General features: G+C 40.0%; 1 protein-coding gene across 2 annotated transcripts in view; it reads right to left on the reverse strand.

The window, feature by feature from the left end:
* REPS2 (RALBP1 associated Eps domain containing 2) overlaps nt 1-24045 on the reverse strand; it is a 96645-nt gene that overhangs the window by 41898 nt on the left and 30702 nt on the right. The window contains exons 2-11 of one of the 2 annotated variants that reach the window (XM_040532849.1): nt 23675-23798; nt 21768-21916; nt 20083-20206; nt 17118-17215; nt 15377-15515; nt 13034-13097; nt 11137-11279; nt 7892-7986; nt 3266-3335; nt 1091-1156 (exon numbers count right to left, since the gene is read on the reverse strand). In XM_040532849.1, the coding sequence (XP_040388783.1) occupies nt 1091-1156; nt 3266-3335; nt 7892-7986; nt 11137-11279; nt 13034-13097; nt 15377-15515; nt 17118-17215; nt 20083-20206; nt 21768-21916; nt 23675-23798 (1072 nt within the window). The remainder of the gene's footprint in view (nt 1-1090; nt 1157-3265; nt 3336-7891; nt 7987-11136; nt 11280-13033; nt 13098-15376; nt 15516-17117; nt 17216-20082; nt 20207-21767; nt 21917-23674; nt 23799-24045) is intronic. The other variant, XM_040532857.1, reaches the window with a different exon arrangement.

Consider the following 24045-nt stretch of genomic DNA (forward strand, 5'->3'; position numbering starts at 1 on the left):
AGAACTGAAAGTGTCACTGGCCCCCCTTTCCCCTTTAGAGGCGAGTGTGTGTCTGAGAGTGCGTGTGGCTTGCTGGCTGTAGGAGAAGCAGCAATTGTTCAAGAATAGGAGCTGAAGATAGGACATCTGGTAGCTGCCAAGTGTTTGGGAAGAAGCCAGGAAAAAAAAAAAAAAGGTTGGGAAATGAGGCATGCAGCTGTTGAGCAGCCATGAATAAATCGAGCTATAAGGCAAAACTGCTGTGACAGACATTTGGGGTCAGTTTTCTTAATCAAGGATATCTTCATGAGTAAAAACATTTACGCAAAAGAAAAGAAAGCAGGTCCAGATTTTAGCTTCCCTGGGACCTTGCCAACACTCTTACCACTTTAGGAAAGAGGTTAACAGAGAGGAGGGCCAGGGAGACCTGATGAACTGAACTGAATACACGGAGAGTTTCTGGAAGAGCTAAGTAATTTTCACATATGACATTCCAGAAATACATTTTTCCAGTATGATAGGAACAAGAAGGGTATGTTGGAGTTGAAGAAAGAAAAACCATAGGTGGTTTCACAAGAGAAACACCCTTGAATCAAAAGGATGTGTCAATGCTGTATATGCCACAAGATCCGTGTTTCCGAAAGGCTATCTACCCTTAAACTCCTTGATGGAAAACGCAAAAGCTGATTTCTTTTCAAAGTAACAAGCCACTTCAGAACAGTTCCCAAAATATTACATACTTGTTTAATACTGGAGAAGACCTTTTATCAACAAGATGCTATTACATTTCATTTGTAGCACAGAAAAACAAAATTCACAGTCCTTTCAAAATGCTATGTCATAAATATTTCCCACACACAAAGAACATGCATACAGTAAAAACAAGGGAAAGAAAACAAGAGAACCTTTTGACATCCTGAAGTACTACCTAAGATTACTTGTGCAAGTTGCAGTCATTATGAGGTAAAAGCTAATTTCAGTAGTATAATATTACAAGAGCAAAAGGATCTCAAAAAATTATATCAAAATACACTAATTTAGGTTCACTGTGACATAGGAACATTTGATTGAAATTCTAATGGCAGTAACAATTGAATTGTTTTCTTCTTACCTGTTTTCACAGTCAAGTGCTGAAAATCCTTTGGTATTGTCTTGACAGCGGTGCTTACTTTAAGAGCTTATTAAAACAAACAAAAAAATTCTTTTAATATGTGCAGGTAATATCTGTAGACATCAGCTCTGAGAAAGCAACATCTAAAACAAAATCAGTTGTAACGTCTAATAAAGCCAAACGTACACGAAAAGAAGCCAATGGTAGCAAAATACCTTCAAAACACCAAACACCCAAAAGCAGTAACTACTCTTAGGAGCATGAAAGTCAAGAACAGAAAGGCCTATACCCAAGTTGCCAAATAATTCCTAATTTTGAGAATTTGGGGGGTTTGAATGCATAAAAGAAAGGAGCTGTATTTCAGCAACGCAACGATCCTGCACAGCAAGCACAACCTGGCAGAGCTGGGATGCATCTCTCTGAACTTACAAACCTCGAAACCCAGGGCAAAATAGAGACGACAGCTTTTAGCAGCTGAAGCCTCACCAGCTTGCTCCAGGGGATGTAAAATGGCACTGATAGAGCCAGGGTTAAAATTCAGGAAATCACAATGCTTTGTGCTTACTCCCCTTCCATCCATGTCTATGCATTATTTATTAATTACTTTCTTAAGACGTCCTTGTAGCATCTTTTAATGCAGTGTAATACACTAATAAATGACCACTCAGAATGAAATCTCTCATCTTCATCTGCCTTTATCAAATAAAACATATGTGAGAAAAGTCTGGTTCTTGGATCCAGTTCTATTTGCACTATCTCCCCCACTTAACAGCGTTAGCTCACAGAGTGAAGCTAATTTACTTGTATCATTTTGAAAATGCAGGGAAATTTGCTTCTACAGTCCTCAACTACAGATTCTTGATGTCTGGGAACTTCTTCTCAGCCAGGACAGCAATCTGCTCTTCATTTGCCAGAATAGCAATAAGTGGTAGAACGAGAGCATTTGTTCTTTGGCTGAAAAGGCAGGAATCTCTGTCACAAATACAGCAGATCCTCAGCCGTGAAGGACTGCATGCACCAAAGCAGCTTCCCATCTGATTTAACGTGTCACCTACCCAGAACAAAGCACGAGTTCTTCACCTAAACAGGGAGAAAACAAATTCCTCAAGTAAAAAGTGAATCTTCCCTTGGCATTTGAAAGCAATAACCTTCATGGTTCAAGTCCTGCTCTCACACTTTATGATTTACAACAAAACACATCTTATCAACAAAACATGATTTTTGTGGAATACGCTGACCTACCCAAACGTCTTACAAACACCCATCAACTCTGACAACCTTTCTTTGACCCAGGGACACTGGGAATCTGCCAAACTTGGTCACACCTGTAACTGGAAGGAATGTGGACTACCAGGTCTCACAGCTCCTTATCATCGGGACAGATGGGGAGGCCAAGATCTACCCCAAACCCCTTTTTTAATTATTATTATTATTTTATGAATGTATAATCCACATTTCTGGGAATCAGACAAGAAAATACCCGCAACTGTTTTAGTCCCATGGCTGAGGGACAGGGACAACAAGTGAGAACCTGAAAGGTCAGTGAAAGGAGAATATAAAAGGCAATGACCGTGCTATGATCCAGTGCTAATTCTGGGAGCCCTAGTAGCTGCTGAGTGCAAAAACGAAAAGATCACTTCAATTACACGTGGCTTGCTGTTCCCATATTTCAAGTGGCATAAATGAATCAAGTATTTTCAGTCCTGTTTGTCCAAAACTTGTTTTGCAAGAAAATATAGGGTTGTTGGTGGTTCCTTTTTTCTTTTTTTTTTTTTAATTTGGAATTAAAACTAGTTTTGAAATGTTGTTATTTGATGAAAAAAGGGAAATCCAAAATTTGGCACAACCTAGCTTTTATTCTTACAAAATTCCTGATAATGACAATTAAAACTTTGTTGAAATATGAAGTAAAAATATTACTTGCTTTTGGACTAAGCCTCTTTTAGAAGGTGTATTTCATATCATCCACGTGATAAAACTAATTTTGAAGCAAACCCATCCATATATTTTTCTTCAACTCAGCTGCTGTCAATAGTTGTCTCTTTAAACCTACAGCAACATACAGCTAGCTTAGAAATTAAACATACCGTTTCTTCTATCAGCTGAAATATGGAATTACTAATTATCACCAAAAAAAAGCTAAAAAGAAAAAAAAAACATGATTTATTTGAATACCTTGTTTGTCATCTTTCTTTGTATCTTGTAACAGGGCAGAGTTATCAGGCACCTCTTCAGCTGATGTCTTCTTAAAGACAGAAGATTGATTATTATAGTGATTGACATAGCAGACCCACACATTTCCACAGTCAAATAGTTGAGAACACAGACCAACACAAATAAAAGTGATATTATCTCCTGTACCAAGACTTGCTTTATTCGATAAAGAAGCACAGAAGAGCTTTAAAAGACAACTATACCTCTCTGCTTTTAAAGGTACACCAGTTTCACTCCTGAAATTAGTTAAAGAAGCAATTCAACAATGAATCACAAAGACCTAAGGGCTATATGCAAAGAGAGACTTCCCAAAACAGAGTAATGACATTCTGTGTTGTTTTTTTTCTCTGGGCATAACACCTGTAACTAGGGTTGAAGAAACCTTCTCCAGCCTCTTCACACAATAGCCTCCCTCCATGGGAACACTCTCTTCAGTGAAAGCTCAAGCTGTACTGCACTGTCAGTAGTTCTGCATCTAAAGTCTGCTGGGTGAGGTAGCTGACTTGGACTACCCTCTTCTTTTCGGCATGCATTCACAGAAATGGCAAAAAAAACTTCATCAGCATGTCAGCATTCATTAGCAGTCCCATTCAGGCCTCTGATGGGAAAATGGGGAACTTCGCACCAGTCTTACTCCTTAACTGTTCTTTATTTCAGCAGCAACTTATAATATAAGCATTTGTGGTTCTTGTAACCTCTGCTGCATAGCTTACCAAGGAGGAAACAGGAACAAATTCTACTACCATTATCTGTAAGAACAATTCTGTGGCCAAAACAACTATAAATCAAACATCAGAAACCTCAAGCTTCTCTAAATGTTAAGCAATGCTGGTTTGTTTTGTTTTGTTTTTTCCAATGGGCCTTAAAAAAAAAAAAAGTTCAGAAACATAGAATTTCCAGACATTCTCATAAAACCTCAGGTCAGGGCCAAGTCCAGAGTAAAGGGCTATGAGATTTGTTTCATAAAGTTGCACGGGGGATTCCCTAATGCTTTTGACCCATAGCTTTTGGACCATGAAAATGTTTGAGCAAAATACTTAACATTCCTAGTTAGCCACGACACTATATATTACAATCAAGGCTACAGGGAAGGAAAACAAAAAGGTCACCAACTGGCTTAGCTACAGAGCTTGCCGCATCTGAGAGAACCACGGGTTCTGGACCAGGTGGCTCTCCACAGACTACTTCAAGCTGATCAAACAAAAAGAAAAAATGTTGGGAGGAAGAGGCACAGAAGCAATTCAGATTTGAATGTCTCAAAATTGCCGGATCCTATTATGATTCAGACTCATCTTTTGACATTAAGGATTTATGTTTCAAGCACACAATAAATAGCAACTCTTGGTGTTGCTATACCATGAGAGTAGATTAGACGTGACGCTATTTTCTGTCTTGGTTTCATCAGTTGTTAAGAAAAGAGTGTCAAGACTAAAGACCTAATTCACTGCATGCTTGAATCGATGGAATGACTCACAAATTTAAATGAACTGTGAGTATGACATTTCTGAGAGAGTTTAGAGCAACCCCAGACAGTCATTTTATGCATATAGTGAGAAATCTTGTGTCTTATCTTTAAGCGTTTGGCAGTGAGAAGGCTTGTGGGAAGGAGCCAAAAAAAAAAAAAAAAAAAAAGACCAGAATCAGAGTGGGAGACAAAAAACTTGAGAAAAAAAATGAAAAGACAAAACTCTAGTTAACAAAAAGCAGTCACTCTTGTCATTCTTGAGCATACCGTTACCAGTATTCGTGTGTTTTTTAAGTTTAACAAAGCCTACTACTTGGTGACCTGTCTCCTGCCATTAATTTCTTTACAGATACATTCAGGAATTGTCTCCATTGTACTGTCGTACTGTAGTTCAGCCGTCACAGCAAAAATGGTCTTCTGAAATTAAATTAAACAGTCTGAATTGATGAGACATGGAAAGACACAAAGGCACAGAGATAATGCATAACTGACTGCATTGATAATACAGTATTTCTAATGGAGTGATCAGGTATCTAAACTGCATTTCCTCAAATAGCCAAGCTACAAATTAAATTGCAACAGTGAATTACTGCGCTTCCCACAGAGTGAGATGAATGGGAGGTGAATCACTGACCTTCCAAATGAAACTCTTTCAGAGCATTTATTCTGATTATACAAACATCAGCTGAACAACAGCAACAAAAGTCACGTCAAAATCATTCTCAACTCAGGTTTGAGATGAGATTTTGTGCTCCACTAATTTTGGATAACAAAGGACCGAAATAGCAAGGCCCTGCAACAGACTAATTGAGAGCTTTGCCTAACACCTCTAGGTCCCAGTCAGTGAAGAAACAGAGCAAAGACAGGCAAACAATTGTGATACTCTGGTAACACTATCTATTCTCAGCCAACAGGCAATCATGTTACAGTTTCTTCTTTATTTTCAACCTACCCATAAAAAAATTGGTTTTGCAGAACAGAAATGGAGTAGAACACCCAGCTGTTCCCCCCAAGAACATTATCTGACTGTAAATGCAGCACAGTAATCTGCAAGTTATTGGCATTTATGGACAGAAGGTCTTAAGAAGGGGAGAGCAGAGATAAGGCACAGGAGGTTTGAAAGCCCTTAATTTTGGAAATCAAGTGAAAAATTAAATGCAAAATGGAAGATTTGTTTTGTTGTTTAATATTTTGTGCTGTATACCCTCTGCAGATATTTAATTATTACTATAATATTCCTACTATTATCATCTCCACTGCAGCAGAAAAATCTAAAAAGCAAAAAAAGATAAAATTTAACTGCTTAGGAGATGATCTCCTATTAGATTTATCCTTACTCTGCACATACATTCAAGGACCACAAACAAGCAGAGCCTAAAAAGTGGCCATTTAATAAGATTATGGAATTGTACTGGTTAGGTTACTGAAATGACATCTTACAACTAAGAAACACAAGATGACTCTGAAAGCAAGATTTCTGAGCTCTCTGAAATACACACATGAACACTGTAATCTCGCAGTCCCAAGGGTTGCGCTACTGAAGAACAAACTTCCTCACAACTCTGCACTAACAAAAGACTACTTTGCGAATCTGGGTGATCTTTTATGAAGCCAGCATCCTAACTGGAACGAGGACACCCTAGACCACAGAATACCAGGATAATAGCACTGCCTTCGAAATCAAATACAACTGCTGTGCTTTAGTTGAGCTGCCGTATAAAAGCAATAATCAGCAAACGCACTGGGGAGACCCACGCGTATTTTAACAGTTCCAGAAGACAGAGTGGATGTTAAAAGCACTGACGACAATATTACCAAGCATACATAACAGTCAGATGCGTTAGAAGTGCAGTTCAGGAGAGCCTGCCTGGCGGTGCTATCAGACGAGTTAAATTTGTTGACAGGGGATCTGGGTTCTGATCTGGTAACACCCCAGAACCAGGCACAGGGATGAAATAACTGGAGAAACACCTTGCTGAGCTGGCATGACACACCACAACTTTTTTTTTTTTTTTTTTTTTAACTTGGCAGCAGCATGAGAAGGACCTTGTATTCAATTGCGGCAGCAATCCACAGCAATTTTCAGAGCCTTAACAATTCTGAGCTGAAAGCCCATTCTTGCATTCAGCCTGCCACTTGATTCACTGCCTTAAATGCTAAACCCTTAAATCCCTTGGCGTGTATATTCAGAGTTGCAATATCCATGCACAACTCAGTGGCCATGGTTAGCTCAACATACAGAATCTTTAAAGCCTCACTTTTTAACCTCAATAATAAACTCTTCTCGTAAACTTAGTTTTGCTTGCAGTAGTCTTTCATTACAAGGCTGACATCCATTGCGATGCTGTTTACAATGGATCCCTAGGAATCCTTCCCCATCCCTCCCTCAAAACACCCTTTCCAGCTCCTTACAATTGCTACCTACACCCTTAGATGCTTGTTCCTTAGGCTATTAGAAGGCTGGACATGAAAATGGGGACTGAACCACCTAGACCTGAACTATGCATGTCCACACTGCATAAAACTGGGGATAGTTTCAGTCCCCATAGAAGGAAGGTGGAAGGAACCAGGATAAGCCAAGACAGTTTTCATCTGCATGTGTGTAAATGGAGCTCTGGAAATGGAAGAAAGACTCAAAAGCTGTCAGGAGACCTAGAACAAGGTCTGCACCTGAAAACTAATATTTCTTACCCGTTCAGACTCATGAGAAATCTCCCCTAAGCATTTCCCTTGTGCCAGAACAGTCCCCCTCCATCGTGGGCTCTGCTCTGCACTGCTGGATCCCAGCACAGGAGGGCCAAATACTGCCCGGCAGGACACCAACAGTGAAGCTTTATTTCCCCACACAGACTCCAGCATCAAGACAGGCTGAAGTCCATTGATGACTACTGCAAACTGCATTCTGTGGGAACCTCTTTCGAAAAAATCTGCCTGCCCTTTCCATACACACAGGGAATGGCTGAGAGAGGAGTGTAAGATGGCTTAACGCTAAACTTAGACACTCTAGAAGTCCTCTTGAAGACTCACAGCTCTGCTGCTACACATGCTATGCATACCACAGCAACCGTGAGGCTGTCCTATTGCACCGTGCTCTGCAGGTAGCTGCCTTCCTCACACCTCACCTCCGTCCGGCTGAAGTCCCGAGTCTGTTGGCTGCCTGGCAATGACTCAGAGTAAGAATCAAACAGTGCGCAGTCACGTAGAGGCTTCAAAGAAGCTAGAGGAGAAAGGAAAACCCAGAAAAAGAAGGAAAGAAAAAAAAAAATCAGCCAGAGCCATGACAAGTATTTGGTTAATACACTCTTCTTAAAAACCTGACATCATTTTGCCCTTCATTTCTACACATCAGAACTGATATATTAACGACAGATGACAAAAGTATGAAGAAAATCTTTCCATCTTGAATTCTGAAAAACACAATGTCTTGAAAGTGTTAACAAGTATAATTTCTGTTGTAGAAGGTATCAACTTAGTTGGCCTTATAGTTTATATCCTGCTCTCTTAGTAAGGTTAAAGGTACTTACCAAACGTTCAACTCTAATTTTTGGTATTTTAAATACTGAAAAGTATAGTAGAATCTATATTACATGCTAACATTGAAGGCCAGTAAAAAGCAAGCACACTGTACTATGTACAAATGTACTAATGACAGTCACTGCTGCAGTATATATCATCTTCAGTATTCCTTGGCTAAACAGCACTGAGAGCAGGAAAAAAAAAAAAAAAAATCAACCCTGCAACTTTTCGCAGCGATATTCACAAGAACCACACTTCTAATCTGTAGGCTCAACTCCTTCTGCTGGTACCACCACAAGACTACTAATTCTCACATGAATCTGTTTAAAAAGCTGGAAAACCCTTTTTCTTTAAGATCAATATATTGAAAGGCAGAATAACCAGTTCTCAGGTCAAATTCCTAGTCTCTGGGTAGCATCTAGTTCAGCCGAACAAATTAAGCTCTTGCAAATCTGTCTTAATTTAAAATACAGTGGGTTACATACAGGGCAAATAGTTTTACGGATTTTCTTTAATTTGTTTTAATAAAAACTTTCAGAAAAGAAGGTGGTGGGTCAAATTGTCAGTGGAGCTGTGCCAGGACAGAATTTAGCCTTGCACTTGTTTATAGAACAAGCCATAAAACTAGCAAGATTAATTTGTTCTAAAAGTCTTATGCTCCAAGCCACTTTATTTGAAGCTTTAACAGTCTTATCAGATGTGAATATTTTGCTCCAATCAAACCAGGAATGAAACAGCCTGTTTTATTCTGAACTTCATACAACCTAATTAAAAACAGTTTCCAGAAATCTTTATCATGTTTCTAACCAGCCAACTAAAATTTAAGTTTCAGAGAAATAAAAACTATGAAAACAAACAAACAAATATATCTTTTGACATTTTAGGTAAGTATATGATGATTTGCTTATTTATCGATGCTTTTATTTCAGAAGTTGATACAAACAGGTCTGTATTCTTTCTTGTGATTCACTGTGCTACAATGCGTTGAGATGTTGCACTTTTTATTATGCAAGTCTTAAGATTTCTGAATAGGCAGCAAAATACTGTGAGACATTTTCAGACCCTCAAACTAACAGCATTAGCTTATTACCCGTGGTATTTAGTGTGCCTGGAACAAATAGTCCTTTCCACTCTTTCACATAAATCGGTCTGAAATGCTTGGTTGTGTCCAACACATGAAACAATAATCATCTACGGAAGTGATAAGGGCTCAGTGCTAAAAGGCATAAATTATGGAAAAGGAAAGGAAAGGCTGACAGACCTGGGTCTGTTCAGCCTTGAGAAAAGAAGACTGAGAGGGGATCTCATCAATGTTTATAAATATCTTAAGTGTGGGAGAAAAAGGGATATGGCCAACCTTTTTTCAGTGGTTTGTGGGGACAGGACATGGGGCAATGGCCACAAAATGGAGCACAGGAAGTTCTGCACCAACACGCGAAAGAACTTCTTCACGGTGAGGGTGACGGAGCACTGGAACAGGCTGCCCAGGGAGGTTGTGGAGTCTCCTTCTCTGGAGATATTCAAGACCCGTCTGGATGCCTCCCTGGGCAACCTGCTCTAGGGAACCTGCTTTGGCAGGGGGGTTGGACCCGATGATCTCTTGAGGTCCCTTCCAACCCCTACAATTCTGTGATTCTGTGAAAAGAGGACTCCCAGAGAGCAACCACAGCTTACCACCTTCCTTCCACTGATGTAATGATTTGATACCACCGTAGATAGTTACTTCCATTGCAGGGTTACCCAAAAATGCTTAATGTGAAGACATGCCAACAAGAACCTGCATGAAGAAGCTTACAAGCTATTTTATGATGAGATCAGGAGTGAGGCTAGCAAGCAAAGTGGTGGTCCTGGAGGGAAAAGGGTAGCTGTAATTATGACATGAGAATGTCATAATTAGAGAGAGTAAAAGTGATGAAGACTTGAAGGTGCAGGTTTTACAGAAGCTTCTCCCCTTGGATATGAAGGAACATGGACTCCATCAGAAATTATTTCACAAATCTGATACAGGGCGAACATTTAATTTTCCTAACTGCAGCTTGATTTGCTCTTTTCCTGCCTTTTAATACATTCAGTGTCATCAAATTTAATGGAGATTTTATTAGGTCTTAAATATTATCCCTTAGCACTATAATTATCAGCTGTGATTAATCCTCCTTGCCCTAGAAAGTCATGCACATTTTTCAGATGGAACAGTATATATTTCAACGTTCATTTATAATTATAAGAGACATAACTGAAGAGAAGAAACGAAAGGGCATGTCTCTCGCTGCACTTTTTTACTGAGGTATGTTGTATTTTGGATTAATTTATCCTCGTTCTACACAAACCGTTGTAATCCCTCTGTCATTAGTGCAAATTATTTATAGCAGAAGCTGCAGATCACATAACATGAGTTACAACAAAAGTCACCCTTTGGTACAACCGGTGACTGCATCCAACACATATATTAGCACAGTAAGTTCCAAAGCGGTCCAGCACTATTTCCAGCACATCTTCTAAAGACAGATACATAAGGGAAAATCACCAAGAGTTAAAAGCCATACACCTCTTGCTACAGGTAATCATCTGCCACTTTAGCTGTAATGGCACCTGAAGCACATGGGAGCAGAGCGACAGGCATTAAGAGGCAGACAACTGGTACATTTCGCATCTCCATTTTGTGCTTTCACGAATTCCCTCTTCAGCAATCGCCTCATAAACAGAATTAAAACCTTGTGCTTTAAAAAGCAACTGGGGAGCCATTAAGCAATGAACTCAGCTCTACCTGCGACATGGAAAACGAAGCCTGTTTTAGAGGCATGTTGAGTTTCTGAGACAGCCACAAGACCACAGCCTGCAGCAGGGGTATTACCTGCTTGGAGGTAATCTGGCAGCAGCGTGTCGGGCAGCGTCTCGGGCAGCTGGTAACCGTTCTTCCTCGCAACCACCAGGTGGAAAGCAGCACAAAACTCGGGGAGCGTCAGCGCCCCATCGCAATCCACGTCGCTCAGCTCCCTGCAGGGACGACAGCCGCACGTTTCCCCAGCCGCTGCCTCAGGGAAACATGCTCACGCAGTCACAGGAGACACAGAAACGAAGCTTTTTGAGGACAGCTATTTTGATAAAGGACAACCACCTCTATTATTTCTACTTGATCATAGCTACTACAACTCCCACCCACATGGGAGTGTCTATTTTTGAGTCTTGAGGAAAATGAAGCTAATTTTCTAATACTGATTTGCAGCTTTTCTTTTTTAAAATGGTGTATTTTTGTTATACATCTTGCCATACAATATAATGCTATGTGTATGTTATAACATGAAATACATACCCTATGTTTCTAAGGACGAAATTAACTTTCCAATGGTTGAAAGAAGTTTTAGCTAACCTACGCAGGATCTTAAGCCAATTCAAGCGGACAAAGTTAAAAGTGGACTTCAGCAAATGTTTAATTAGCAACATTGACTAGCCTCAAGAATAGAGGTAAATTAATGTTCTTGACATGTTCAAATGATAGTGTTGACTGCTTGTTAATTAAATCTGTTGTCTCTTTAATTCTCGCATTCTTCTCAAACAAGAAAACTGGACTTCAGATACTCATACTCAAGAATTCAATTTTATAAATCAACTCCTCTGCCAGAAATAACTATTGCCTTACTATTATATTAGCACAGTGACTAAAATAAATAAACACGTAACTTCCTACTCTTTGAAAGTAATCAGTATTTTTCAAGCTGTTGAGGTTATAGTGGCAAAGTCTGAAACATCTCATGTGTTTAACACAGTGACATGACCTGATAAATTTTATCATTACAAAATTATAATCATCTACTAGAAAACAGTACTTTTCTTTGATTATTTTTTTGCAGAGAACCACTTATGTCAGCAACACAAATAGAGTGTTTTGTTACATATCGGGTTACTCCATTCTTCGTATATAATCTTTCATTTAAATTCCAATATTCACTTCCCCCAGTATAATGCTTCTTCAGTTGTTTGTTTGTTTTTTTTATTATTATTTCATGACTGACAATCCGCTTTGAAAAGATTCCAGACATATTCTTTGACCCCAACAGATGTTTAGGCTCTTGCAAGCTTTTCCTCACATCTATCCTCATAAAAGCATATATAAAAGTAAAAACTCTATCAGTATTTTTAATCAACATTTTAAACTGTTTGCTTTTCCTATCTATATGGAAGGATGATGCTGAATTACAAAGCGCCATGTTGTTTATGAAAATGTAATAGAATTATTGTCAAATTTTATCATGTACAGTTCCATCTGCAATCATTTCTAAATAAGTTCATTAAAAGTAAGTGTACTGGTTCATTAGAAAAGCACTGATGAATTATGTAGTTGCACTTACTAAAAATTAGGTATTAATTAGGCCTCATCTGACAAAACACAGCCAGAAACATAAAGCCAACACCACATCTAAAACACTCCAAATGTGCTTTTCCTCCACATCATTTCATGAAAAATGTCAGTTTGTTGAGCTAATGATGTTGCTTACAACACACTTAAGAACAGCTCTCAGTTACGTAGCTGTTCAAACCTTCCCTGTCCTGCTGAGAAGGCGAACATCTCTACAGAAAACAAGCGTGTCAGGAAGATCAATGAGCACCCTGCTGCTTGGGCCTGAAAGTGATTCTGGAGATAAGAGCAATAATTACAACTGAAGACACTTTTTAAAATTTAACAAGAACTCTTGAATTAGGTATCTTTTGAAAAACAGGATACACATCCCAAACGCTATTACAGTACTTACCAGATGTGAGAAAGCTCTGGGATGGGCAGCTTTGATTTTGTGAAGAAATTCTTTGCCACGGAACCTGTTGGGAAACTGTGCCTTATCAACTGTTTGAAATTAAATCTCCAATTATTTACATTTGGCCAGGGCTGCTTCACCAGAAGCAGCTGGTTACTTTATGTTCAACAGACGCTCAGATTAACTGCAACCTAATAGAGCTGTTGGACCATTTGTCTCTTGGTGAATAAGTGACAAAGTCAGACAGAGCTGTTGACCTCATTTCCCCATTCCCTCTGAACGGGAAAAATAAATAAAGGAGAGCAGGCCTCAGTACAAGTGATTCTAACCAGCACATTGCCATGACACCAGTGATGAAATAACAGACACAAATGGCTCTGCTTCACCCAGAAGCCACATGTGTGGCAGAGTCATGCTTCTCCTAGCTAACAAATGCACTATTTCACCATCCTGTGCACACAGGCTACCGAGGCGGCACACGTTCCCCTTGTCCTGGAAGCCCTGCCAGGTTATAGGCTTATAAAATGTGTGGCAATATTTTACATAATGTAAGGTAACACAGACTTCTAGGTCGACACCCCTCTCTCCTTCGTGCATTCAGGTCAGATCGCCCACTGCAGTGCGTGAGGAAGGCTGTAACAAGGACAGGTACAAAATTCATCTAGTGCAGCATGTCCTCTCCTACGTCAGATGCCAAGAGAGGAGTACGAGACTGTGACAAAGCCACATAAAAATGCAGCTCCAGAATATCCCCCCAGCCTCTGACCAGCAGTAGGATTGAAATATTCAGTAACTTCTGATGGATTTTCATATCATGGATTTCTTAAATAACTTCCTAAGCCTGGACAAACTTCTAGCGCTTGTATCACCCTGCAGCAAGGATTTATACAGTTTAATTATTTTAGGATGTTGTGTGAAGCTTGAATTTATCATTCATAAAAAGTAATTCTGGATGTGCAAGGACTGCCTGAGAGTCTCACACAATATAAAGGAAAATGCAAAGCTCCCTGAAAGGCTCTATATGAATATACACAGACACAGTCACAGACCTATATAGGGGTGTAAAGAAATACAGTGTTGTTGAACCATTTCCCCTCTCAAGCAAATTATACAAAAGAGACTTAACTGAGGTACAGAACTGCTGAAGCACTAATTTATGTCAACATCAGGTATTCCTTTAAACCTTTGGCTGCATCTGAGCCTCTTGAATCCCAGATGCTACTGAAGAGCAGCAATATGTAGCAGGACTCGGTAAAATGTAAACCCTGCGACTTCTTCCTTGCCAGACTGTCAGTACCTGTGGGGATGCCTCTCCCATGTAGCCTGATCCTCCCATTCAGAATGAAAATGCAATTTCAGTACGCTCTTACAACACTTTCACCATGTGTATGCTCTCCAGCATTTGCTTTTAACCACCTGGAGGTCAAAATCTCAGTCCCCCAAAGCCATAAACACTCAGGTTTAACCACCCAGGAGAGTTAAACACATGCTTAACTTTCATCACACGGATGCTGCACTTTTCTGTTGGGAAAGTAAGCCCAAGCCTAGGGTTTTTTCAGCTCAATACACACTGCAGGTTTGATCTACGAATACAGTCCCTTAGAATAAGAGTTCATTTTAATTTTTACTGAACCGCAACACTTTTCCTTTCAAGTAAGCATTTTCCCAAAACCAGGACCAGTTCAGTGTTGCCTCAAGTCTAAGCAGTGCTCGCTCTCTCAGCAGTTTCAAATCATGCACTGGAAATAGATAACCACTTTGTTTTAGTGTGAGGTCACAATTTTTCATGTCATTTTCCCCTAAGCTCTGCAGTCAGCTTAACCGAGGGCAAAAACCTGATCTGCATTATTACTGCTGCCTTTTTTTTTTTTTTAACTGCCAACAATTACACCTGTGTAAGAGGACAACAGGACTGCAGATGTGTAACAAAAAGCAGCATTGGGATTTCTGAGCATGATGCACGAGGGAGAGGAAAAAAAAAAAAAAAACTTGGCCTGATTCTCAGATGGCAGGGTAAACTTGCAGGGACTGACATGAAAGGGAAAAAGAGCTGCAATATTAAAGTGTATCTGCAAAATTGAAGTACATGTGATGCATTTTCAAATGGTCAGCTTTTAAAACAGAACCACTTCTGAAAGAATTAATGTCCATATTTAGGAAAAAAACAAACATAATACCCATAGAATTGGTTTGTTCTTTTAGTTGCCTGCCTTCGAAAATAAAACACAATCAACTCTCATTCACAAATACACTCTAGGGAAAATAAAATAATTATCTACTTAATACTTTATGTCTCTCAGCCTGGTTCCTCTACTTGACACGGACATTTTTGGTAAAAATTACCTGAAATAAAGGAGTTCAGGTCAGGCTGCAGGGACCTGAACTGGTTGACATAGTAGTCTCGCTGCTCCTCAGTTATCCTCCAAGGGTCATCTGAGTAATGGGCACTGCTATCTGGCTGCTCCCGCTCCACTGAAAGAGACTGAGAAGAGGGCCCCTCCTGGCACCAGCCAGAAGGGCCAGACTGGACTCTGGAAACCTCAACGGACCAGATTCATGCTGTTCTGGTAGCAGACTCATCTTTTAGAATGATGAGAAGCAGAAATGGCCATGTCAATTACTGTCTCTTTATTTTGAACGCTGACCTAACCATATACCTAAAATGGGACTAAAAAAAGGGCCTACAGCTATATATATGCAACACGGTGCCTGACATATTTAGCTCTGCTAAGAAACTACGTAGTAGGAGAGATGCTGTAACTACGGAGCTAGACTGCTTCTGGATCTGTAGCTCACCCAGGTAACTCAGCACACGTTTTTGCTCAAACAGACTTGCAAGTCCCAAGGGATCTCCTTATCTTGCTGTCACTTCCCACATTTTCAGTAAAAAAAAAAAAAAAAAAAAAGTTTGGGAAAAAGAATATTCTAGAGGAGGACATTTTATTCATTTATTTATGTGCTTTTCTGAATGACTCTTTTAAGGGAGGCCGCTACATTTGGTAGCTTGGTGGTGGTGCCTAGAAGAGGTCTGTCAATATAACTAGTGTCTTTGTTAAACTGTAATAACTTGGTGTTTAAGATGCTTTAGGCCTCGATGACAGCACTCTTAAAGAGGAAGGGGGGCAAGAACAAACAATAACCAGGCTCCAACCAACTCCAAAACCCTTTCTCTGACATCCATCTCTCAATTTCTTAAGAATCAAAGCAAAACACCAGTTCTGAAATACATCAAAAGATCCCTGAAACAGGCAACATCGTGAAGTTGTAAATTAATTTTCATTTCAAAGTACTGCACGAATGCACTCAATTTCATTTCAAGTTAGCACAAATTATGTGACATTATCTGTAGAACTTTTCCTGAGGCTCAGGTGACATTTTAATACGGGTGTGGGATGCTGCGCGTAACGGAAAAAGTACGGAGCCCCTGAGTCATATTTATTTAGGAAAAGCTCTCCCTTATGAGAGCTCTGACCCTCCTTAGGGTAAACTACCTGTTTGCAAAATAAATGCACAGCAGGCATACTGGAACACTAGAAAGATATGCTTTGACAGTCAGCAGGAGAACACAGGACTCATCTCATAAAAGCAAACAAATGGCCAGAAATTTATTTATTCTGTTTGAGACACCATCTTATAAACTGGGGTAAAAAATGTAATACACAGAATATTAGACCATAAATTCCATGTATGTGTTACAGATGACATTCTAAATCAAGCAAGAACCTCAATGAAACCTCATATATTTCAAATGAAAATGTTTTACTTTTGCTAGGATAACCTCAACATTTTTTTTTTTTTTAAACTTTTAAACTGAAGATTCTCAGTCCAGTCTTCCTATCTGTGCTATTTGCTGCTTCTCATTTTACTTAACTTCAGCAATTTAATTATACTATCCATTTAAATTTCTTCTTCCTATCATCTTTGCTTTTTTATTTTTCATATACTAAAAGGCACACTTCAGTTTCTTGTCTAAAAATACCATGGAGAATTCTTTTGCCTTTTTTGTTTGTTTGTTTTTTGTTTTAATTTATCTCTAATTTTAGAAGTAACATTGCTGAAGAAAAAAACACATGTAATTCATTACCCGACCAAGAGTTGAACATGCGTGTGCAGGTTTGGCTCCATAATTCCCTGATGATGATCCATCTTGCTGGTGAGTAGTGTGTCTGACTTCATAAGGAGCTACAGACATTTAAAGTAAGTATAAAAATGAGAAAATAATCCAAAAGGTTCTACTAGGCTAAAGCAAAAAATTAAATACTGCAAGGTCAAGCATCAGTGACCCCACAGTATCATAGTATCGAAGTAGATTTTGTCTTTAACAACAAAATTCCAGCCACACGCTTGTCTTTCATGTTACATCATTCTTCTTCAGCCATTACTGATTAGAATTGTCATTATATATTATTAGATAACAGAAAGTATTGTTCATAATGTGGAAATATCTATCTATGTAGCCCATTTATATCTTTATACATTTTATATACTTACAGCCTTATATAGCAGAAGGCATTACAAGAAGCAAGAAATAGTTCAACTGAGATGTAAAAAAAACATGCTTTGACAACGCTATCTAACCGTAAATCACAAATCTTCTATATATTAATCTTCCATATACTCTTCTCCTCCCCCTCCCTAATTTCTGTTGAAAATCAAAAAACGTGACTCACCACTCCTCATTATTTGGAGTAAAGTTAGTAAAGAAAAGTAGCAAAAGAAGGAGTGATTGTTAAGTCAAGTCACTTGCATTCTACTGCAGTAAATATAGTAAGCAGTGACATAATGGCACATTTAAGAACAATGTTTTAGAAACAGGTCAAGTATGCAAACACAAAGGCAACTCACTTGCAAACTTTTACAGAGTGAAAACTTCTGCTGCCAGCACATTTAAAATGTACCACAACAAAGACAGTCTGCATTAGATAGACAGCATTTAAAGGAATCTTGATGAGAAGACAACCCAAGAAATCTTGGCATTTTTGAGCTCAGGAAGACCTTAAAAATTACATCCTGAAAGCCCTCGCTTTCCTAAGTGGTCTTATCCTGGTATCTATTTTTATTCCTGTACAAGTTCTAATTTCAGAAGAAAAAAAAAAAACACAGGAAGGAAGTTGGAAAATATACAGAAGCACTTCAAGAGGAGATTTAAGTGCAAGGTCACACTGCTGTGTGTTTGCTAGCAAGAAAAACATAAAAATTATCAAGAAAAAAAGTAAAATCCACTGGTATATAGCCACAGTTGCAGTGCAAAAGGCTGACCTTAGAGACACTTTGTCCCAGTTTCAGAATCATGCTTTCAGTATAAAATAAGTCTAGCAAGATGAGTTCTGTGAAGCTATCACCTCAGACACATACGCAAGTGGTGGTGTTTTCAAGCCTAGACTTTTGCATACTCATCAGGAAACTGGAAGGTTCTTAATGTTAAAGGCCAGAAGGAATCAGTAGGTCATCTAGCCTGGCACTTGGTACAGCACAGGTCATAATGTGTTATTCAGTTACTTCCACTGAGAACACGTTTGGCTGAAGAACTTCTTCTGGAAAGAAGTCTGGGTCTGAGCTGAAAAATTCTATGCCCTTATTTTAATTTCCAGTGCTTTCTGCAAAGTAAGAATAGTGTTCTACACCTCCAAGATTTTACCACCTCAAGCAGCTGCATGATTAATTTTATAAGAAGTTGATACCTGCATTGGAGGCTGCTGTCTACGCACTACACAGCTGTCAATTCCATGAGAAACTTCACTGAAGTTACCACTGCATGCAAATTCAGACACCCTATCCCTACTCTCTCAAAAAAAGCAAGTCACTGACAGAGCCTGAAAAAAATCCCAGAAAACAGCAGAGCACACTAAAGGTAAATATGGGCAGCTGTTCCCAATGGCATCCTCATTCCTAGTGCACTGGTCTTCAGGGTGTATGCTGTCCACTGCAGGTCTTATTTACTAGAGCAGAACATGTCATATCAGAAGACAATCTCACTAATATTGCTTTTTTCAGAAGTCAGCCATCATTCAGCTATGCTAAGAGTGGGATGGGAAAAAAAAATCCTGTCTCTGAATGAATGGTAGTTTAGCTAACCAACAAATGAATGCCTGCAACTCTGCACTAATATGATTTTCACGTGAAGGCCATTTGATAGTGTTGAACACATTCTTACCATGGCTGTAATGAGTTTCTAAATATTAGCTCTGTTTTTTCCACTCATTTGTAAATGAAGACAATTGCTAAAGGACTAGAACACTCTACTCCTTGCTCACTACAAACACACTAACTGGCAGCACTCCTTCTGGTCCCTTTGACAGAGGAGTGCTATATACCAGTGCCTGCTATCTTCACTGCTTTGGTCATCAGATGTTAGAATTAGGAGAGCACAGGCACCCTACTATTAACAGGAGCTCCTCAAGCCTTTGTAAAAACTGGCTTCTGCCCCACTACCCTCTGACTAAAACAAGAACATTTTGCCACCTACTTTAAAGGCAGTAAGATCAAGGACACAGCATCATTGTAGTGCTTTATTTTTATCTGTTTTGTCTACGTTACACTGTGGGACTGTTTTTATATTCCTGTCCTATTGTTATTTCCGTTATGAAACTGGAGAGATTATTACCCTTTCCTGCAAAGGAAGGTTCATTGTAAATTCAAATAGTAATAGAGCAGCTACTGAAATCAGGAGTGGGTTTTTCTTCCCCTCTAACTATACCAAAAGCATCATACGCTCTGAAAATACTCACAAACTCTCAATCATTGAGATACATTGCACGTAGTCTTGTCAGAGACTGGGTATTAGCATTTATCTGTGAGCAGTGACACATAAATCTAACTAATTTACCAGAAAGCAAACAGGAAGACAGGAGTGAACAATCAAAGAAAAGCTTTTAGGCAAAATAAAATGACATGATTGGATCATTTTCCAAAACTCGGATATAATTAAATTTTAAAATCACTGGGCTGATTGTTAGTTCCATTTGAAATTTTGATGCTTCTACAAAAAAAAAAAAAAAGAGAAAAAAGCATAATTGAATACAGTGTGCACATTCCAACTTTTACCCTACCTCCATGCTGCTGCTCCAGCCCACTTCTTGATTTACCATATCCGTAAGTTAAGGGTATTCTCTGGTACGTAGACGGAGAAGCAGGAGGTGAACAGATTGGAGACATCGGTGGAGACTTGGGTTCCTGTTTCAAAAACACATCAATGCAGAAAGGAACTCTGAGATGACAACAAAACAACCAAGTAATTCTGCACCACAATCCAAACACATGCAACATGATGGACAAAGAAGAGGAAAACACTGCGATTCCCTCCGGCTCTCTATATCCGAGAAAACTCTCATTAAAAAAACAAAAGAGGGTAAAGACAGAATTTGGTATTGAGCCTTCTAGGGATAAGGCATGGTAATGGCATAGTGAAGCTTTACAACAAACAGCTTAAGATATTCTACTTCCAAATATGCCTGAAGGAGTGAGTGCAGAAGGCTTAATGTGAGTGGGTATCTTTGGATTTACATAACACGTTTAGTTAATGTGAAGGCATTATTTCTGAGAGAGCATTCTTTGTACTAAAACACGTACCAAAAATATAAAATAAATCTCTGAATTGGTATTTTAAGCATCTGGTGGATTTGTAGGCGTTACTGGGTATCTATCCTAGAGCGCTCACTCTCTCTTGACTTACAGAAAGTGTTTCAGAAGATGCGATCCTGAAGCAGTTTACTGTATTAAAGGAAAATGCAACACAACAAAGACAACCCAGATGGAGCCAGAGGTTTGAGGGCAGTGCTCTGCTTCAGTGTCAATGCACGCAGGCAGGAGACGTACACGCTCCTCTTCCTCATCCTGCTACATCAGCTGTGCATCTTGCAGCAGCTTGTTGCTGCTGGTTAACCTCCAGCTGGGAATGCCATCACCCAGGCTGACACAACGCTGTCACGCTGTGTCACACACGTGTGTGAACAGTGCAAGGAGGTGACACGTCTGCCATGGGGCACCCACGGTGTGACCCCACGCAGCACCCGAAGAGAAGGCATTATGCCTAGGGAAAATTATGCAAATACTGCTTGCTCTGTGAAGTTGCATGTCTTTGAACGAGTGCTCTCAACTCTCCCAAATGCAAGGAACACAAACCTCCCTTGGCCAAACTTGTTACACTAGCAGTTGAGAGCACGAGAAGCTGGGACGGTGTTTCACTGAGGACAAGAGAAAAAGAGGTTTCTTCTGGACTGCCCCTGGGGGAGATTAGTAAGGAGGGAAGCACGGTGGCCTTATCCCACACAGAAACAGTGGCTCACGACCAGCTCTCCCCCTTTCAGCACCTCTTCTCCAGCTAAGTGTTTCTGGAGCGACTAAGGATCACGCTTGCCATGAGAAATCGCTCACTTTCCTGTTTATTCCCCCTTGAGCAGACAGATTTCTACTTGCCCCCCCTCTCCCCTTGTACTCTCCAAGACATAGCACTGCACTAGGGAGGACCACAACACTGCACGAACTTACACAGAAGACTACAGGGATGAGTTTTAAACATGCTCATATAAAGAAATTCCCTTCAGGGATGTGACTGGTATGAGATCTTCAAAACAAGAGCACAGTCCCAATGGGGATTATTTTTCACGTAAGGAGCCCATCTTTAGCACTGTGCTGCAAAACTGTGTAAGCTCACGTGAGTGTCATCACTTCCAGGGCCGGACCCAAAAGGAGAAAGCACAATGACACACTGGCCTGAAGGAGACAGGCCTGTTACCTGTTTGTCCCCTTCATCTGTTCTCTTGTAGGAGTTTTTTTCCAGAGTTGCATGTGGAACCTGAAACTTAACTCCATGGAGCTCTGCTGGAGTCCCATAGCGTACGTCACCGTCATTCTTCAGCGCCACGAACCGTGGCAGAGGCAATTCTTCATTAAAAGAGAGAAAAATTCAGTTGGGACTTCAGAACATTAACAGTCCTTGAAGCAGCACCGTACTGTAAAACCAGCGAAGTTTATCTGTGAAAGAGCACTATTTATATTTTGTAATATTTATAAATGTGGAACTCCTGTAATTATTTTAGGTCTTAATAAAGATGTGAACGGTACACAAAGCCACATTTGCTAGCCTTACAATTATCTCTTAATGCATAGAGAAAGAAATAAGCCTTATGCACATTATTAAAGCAAGCAGCAAACTCATTTCCTGCCTTGAAAACGTTGCCTGTAGTAAAAAGAATAGCTTCTCATAGAAACTGTGGGACTGATGAATTCATTAGGTCAGGATGACAGTATTCTCAGTGCTGCCATCATACAAGGAGCAAGTTATAAATGGTAGGGCTCAGAGACCGTGTCAGGGCCTGGTGAGACGGCTGTGTCAAAAGGTCCCATTTTGCTTCTCCTTTGCAGAGCAGAAGAGGGACACTTTTAAGCAAATGTATCTTTAGGACAATTTTGATTAGTTTGAGGGAGGGAATATTCATTATAAATCATTATCTGTTTTTGTACATAGTCACCCCCAAAGATCAATACAGATAGAATTAACAGAGCGTAGCCTTCAAAATCGAGCCGTACATCACCTCTGTAATCATTTACACCTACAACTGCTACCACGAAGAAAAAGAAATCAATTTAGATTTGCTGCATGCTACTCATCCCACTCTGAAAGCACCAATATATTTCAAGGGAAGATGTAATTAGCACTGGAAGTGTTTCAGGTCGAGTAAGTAAGCAGGATACCAATACAAGGACCCTTGCTTGCTCAGACTGGCGGATGATGCACAGCTGCTGTACCTTGTAAAACGCACACAGTAAATCTCACTTCAGTTCAGGTTTCTAATTTAGCTTAATTTTTCTCAGACTAACAGTGGCATCCTTAGAAAGATGTGCAATGCAAGACATCACAGACAAGCCATCTGCAAGGAAAACAGACGGACAAACCCTGATGTGGTCTAAGCCCCGGTCCCGCCGTGCCAGGATCTGACCCCTCCGCCTCACTGACAGCTGGGATGAGAGGCTTGGCACACATGGGGCTGCAGATGCTTTCACCTGTGGGTGCTTTCACCCAGGAAGGGGCAAACCCTTTGCAACTCATTGCCCTCAGCAGGGGCAGCTGAGCTGAAGCTGTGCCAGCAGCAGTGCCCCAACTATGAGGCTTCTTCTTTCTGTACGTCTACTATCATTGTCATTCTTTGTGGAGAACAAAGCTGCTTTAAATTACACCTACCATACGTTTCCCTATCTAATGACAGGAAGCATTATTTTAGCATGGCTCCCAAAGCACCCCTCCACCCAAGCAGCTATCAGCCCCCACGGCAGACAGCCGTCAAGATCAGAGGCCAAAGGTGGCAGGGAGATGCATCCACACCGCTGACCAGCCACTGCTTGGCAATGCCTTTTGAGAGGGGCTGTAGGAGCTGGACTCGATGATCCTTGCGGGTCCCTTCCAACTTGGGATATTCTATGATTCTACGATTCTAATCTCAGCTCTGCCACGTGTCATTCCGTGCAGTTGTCTACCAGTTACTTCCAGAAAGTAACACTGCCTTCTGCTTTTCCTCTGTTCCACAAAATACAGTGGTTTCACAGACGAGCTAGAAGGAAAGTTTACCAGCACAGAGAGCTTGCAAGCATTAAAGAAAGCAAAAAAACAAGTGCAAAGTGCTGCAAGCAAAATTTACTACTTACCATTCTTAATGCTCTCAATCCGTACTGGGAACCCCGACTGTGCTGCCGCAATTAACTTCAAAGCAATGTAAAATTGAGCAGGACCAAAATAACCCACGCGCTTGGCTCCACAAACTTCCGTAATCTAGGAGAGAAGAGACGCGCTGCTGGTAAAACGCATTTCACTTTTTCAGGGAACGCAAGCAGCTCTGTGTAAACAAGCAAAGCAAAAAGTCCTTACAAACGCAAAACGCGTGTTGTATTTAAAGTTATCTAGTAAAAGTATTTGTTCCAATTCGGGATATTGCTGTTTGATCACAGTCCCCTTAGAACATCAGGGATAAGTTGTTATTTATTACCATTTTTAGGAGCATTGCTGGGGAGCAGTGCTA

The sequence above is a fragment of the Cygnus olor genome, chromosome 1 (genome assembly GCF_009769625.2).
Source record: "Cygnus olor isolate bCygOlo1 chromosome 1, bCygOlo1.pri.v2, whole genome shotgun sequence".
NCBI classification, from domain to species: domain Eukaryota; kingdom Metazoa; phylum Chordata; class Aves; order Anseriformes; family Anatidae; genus Cygnus; species Cygnus olor.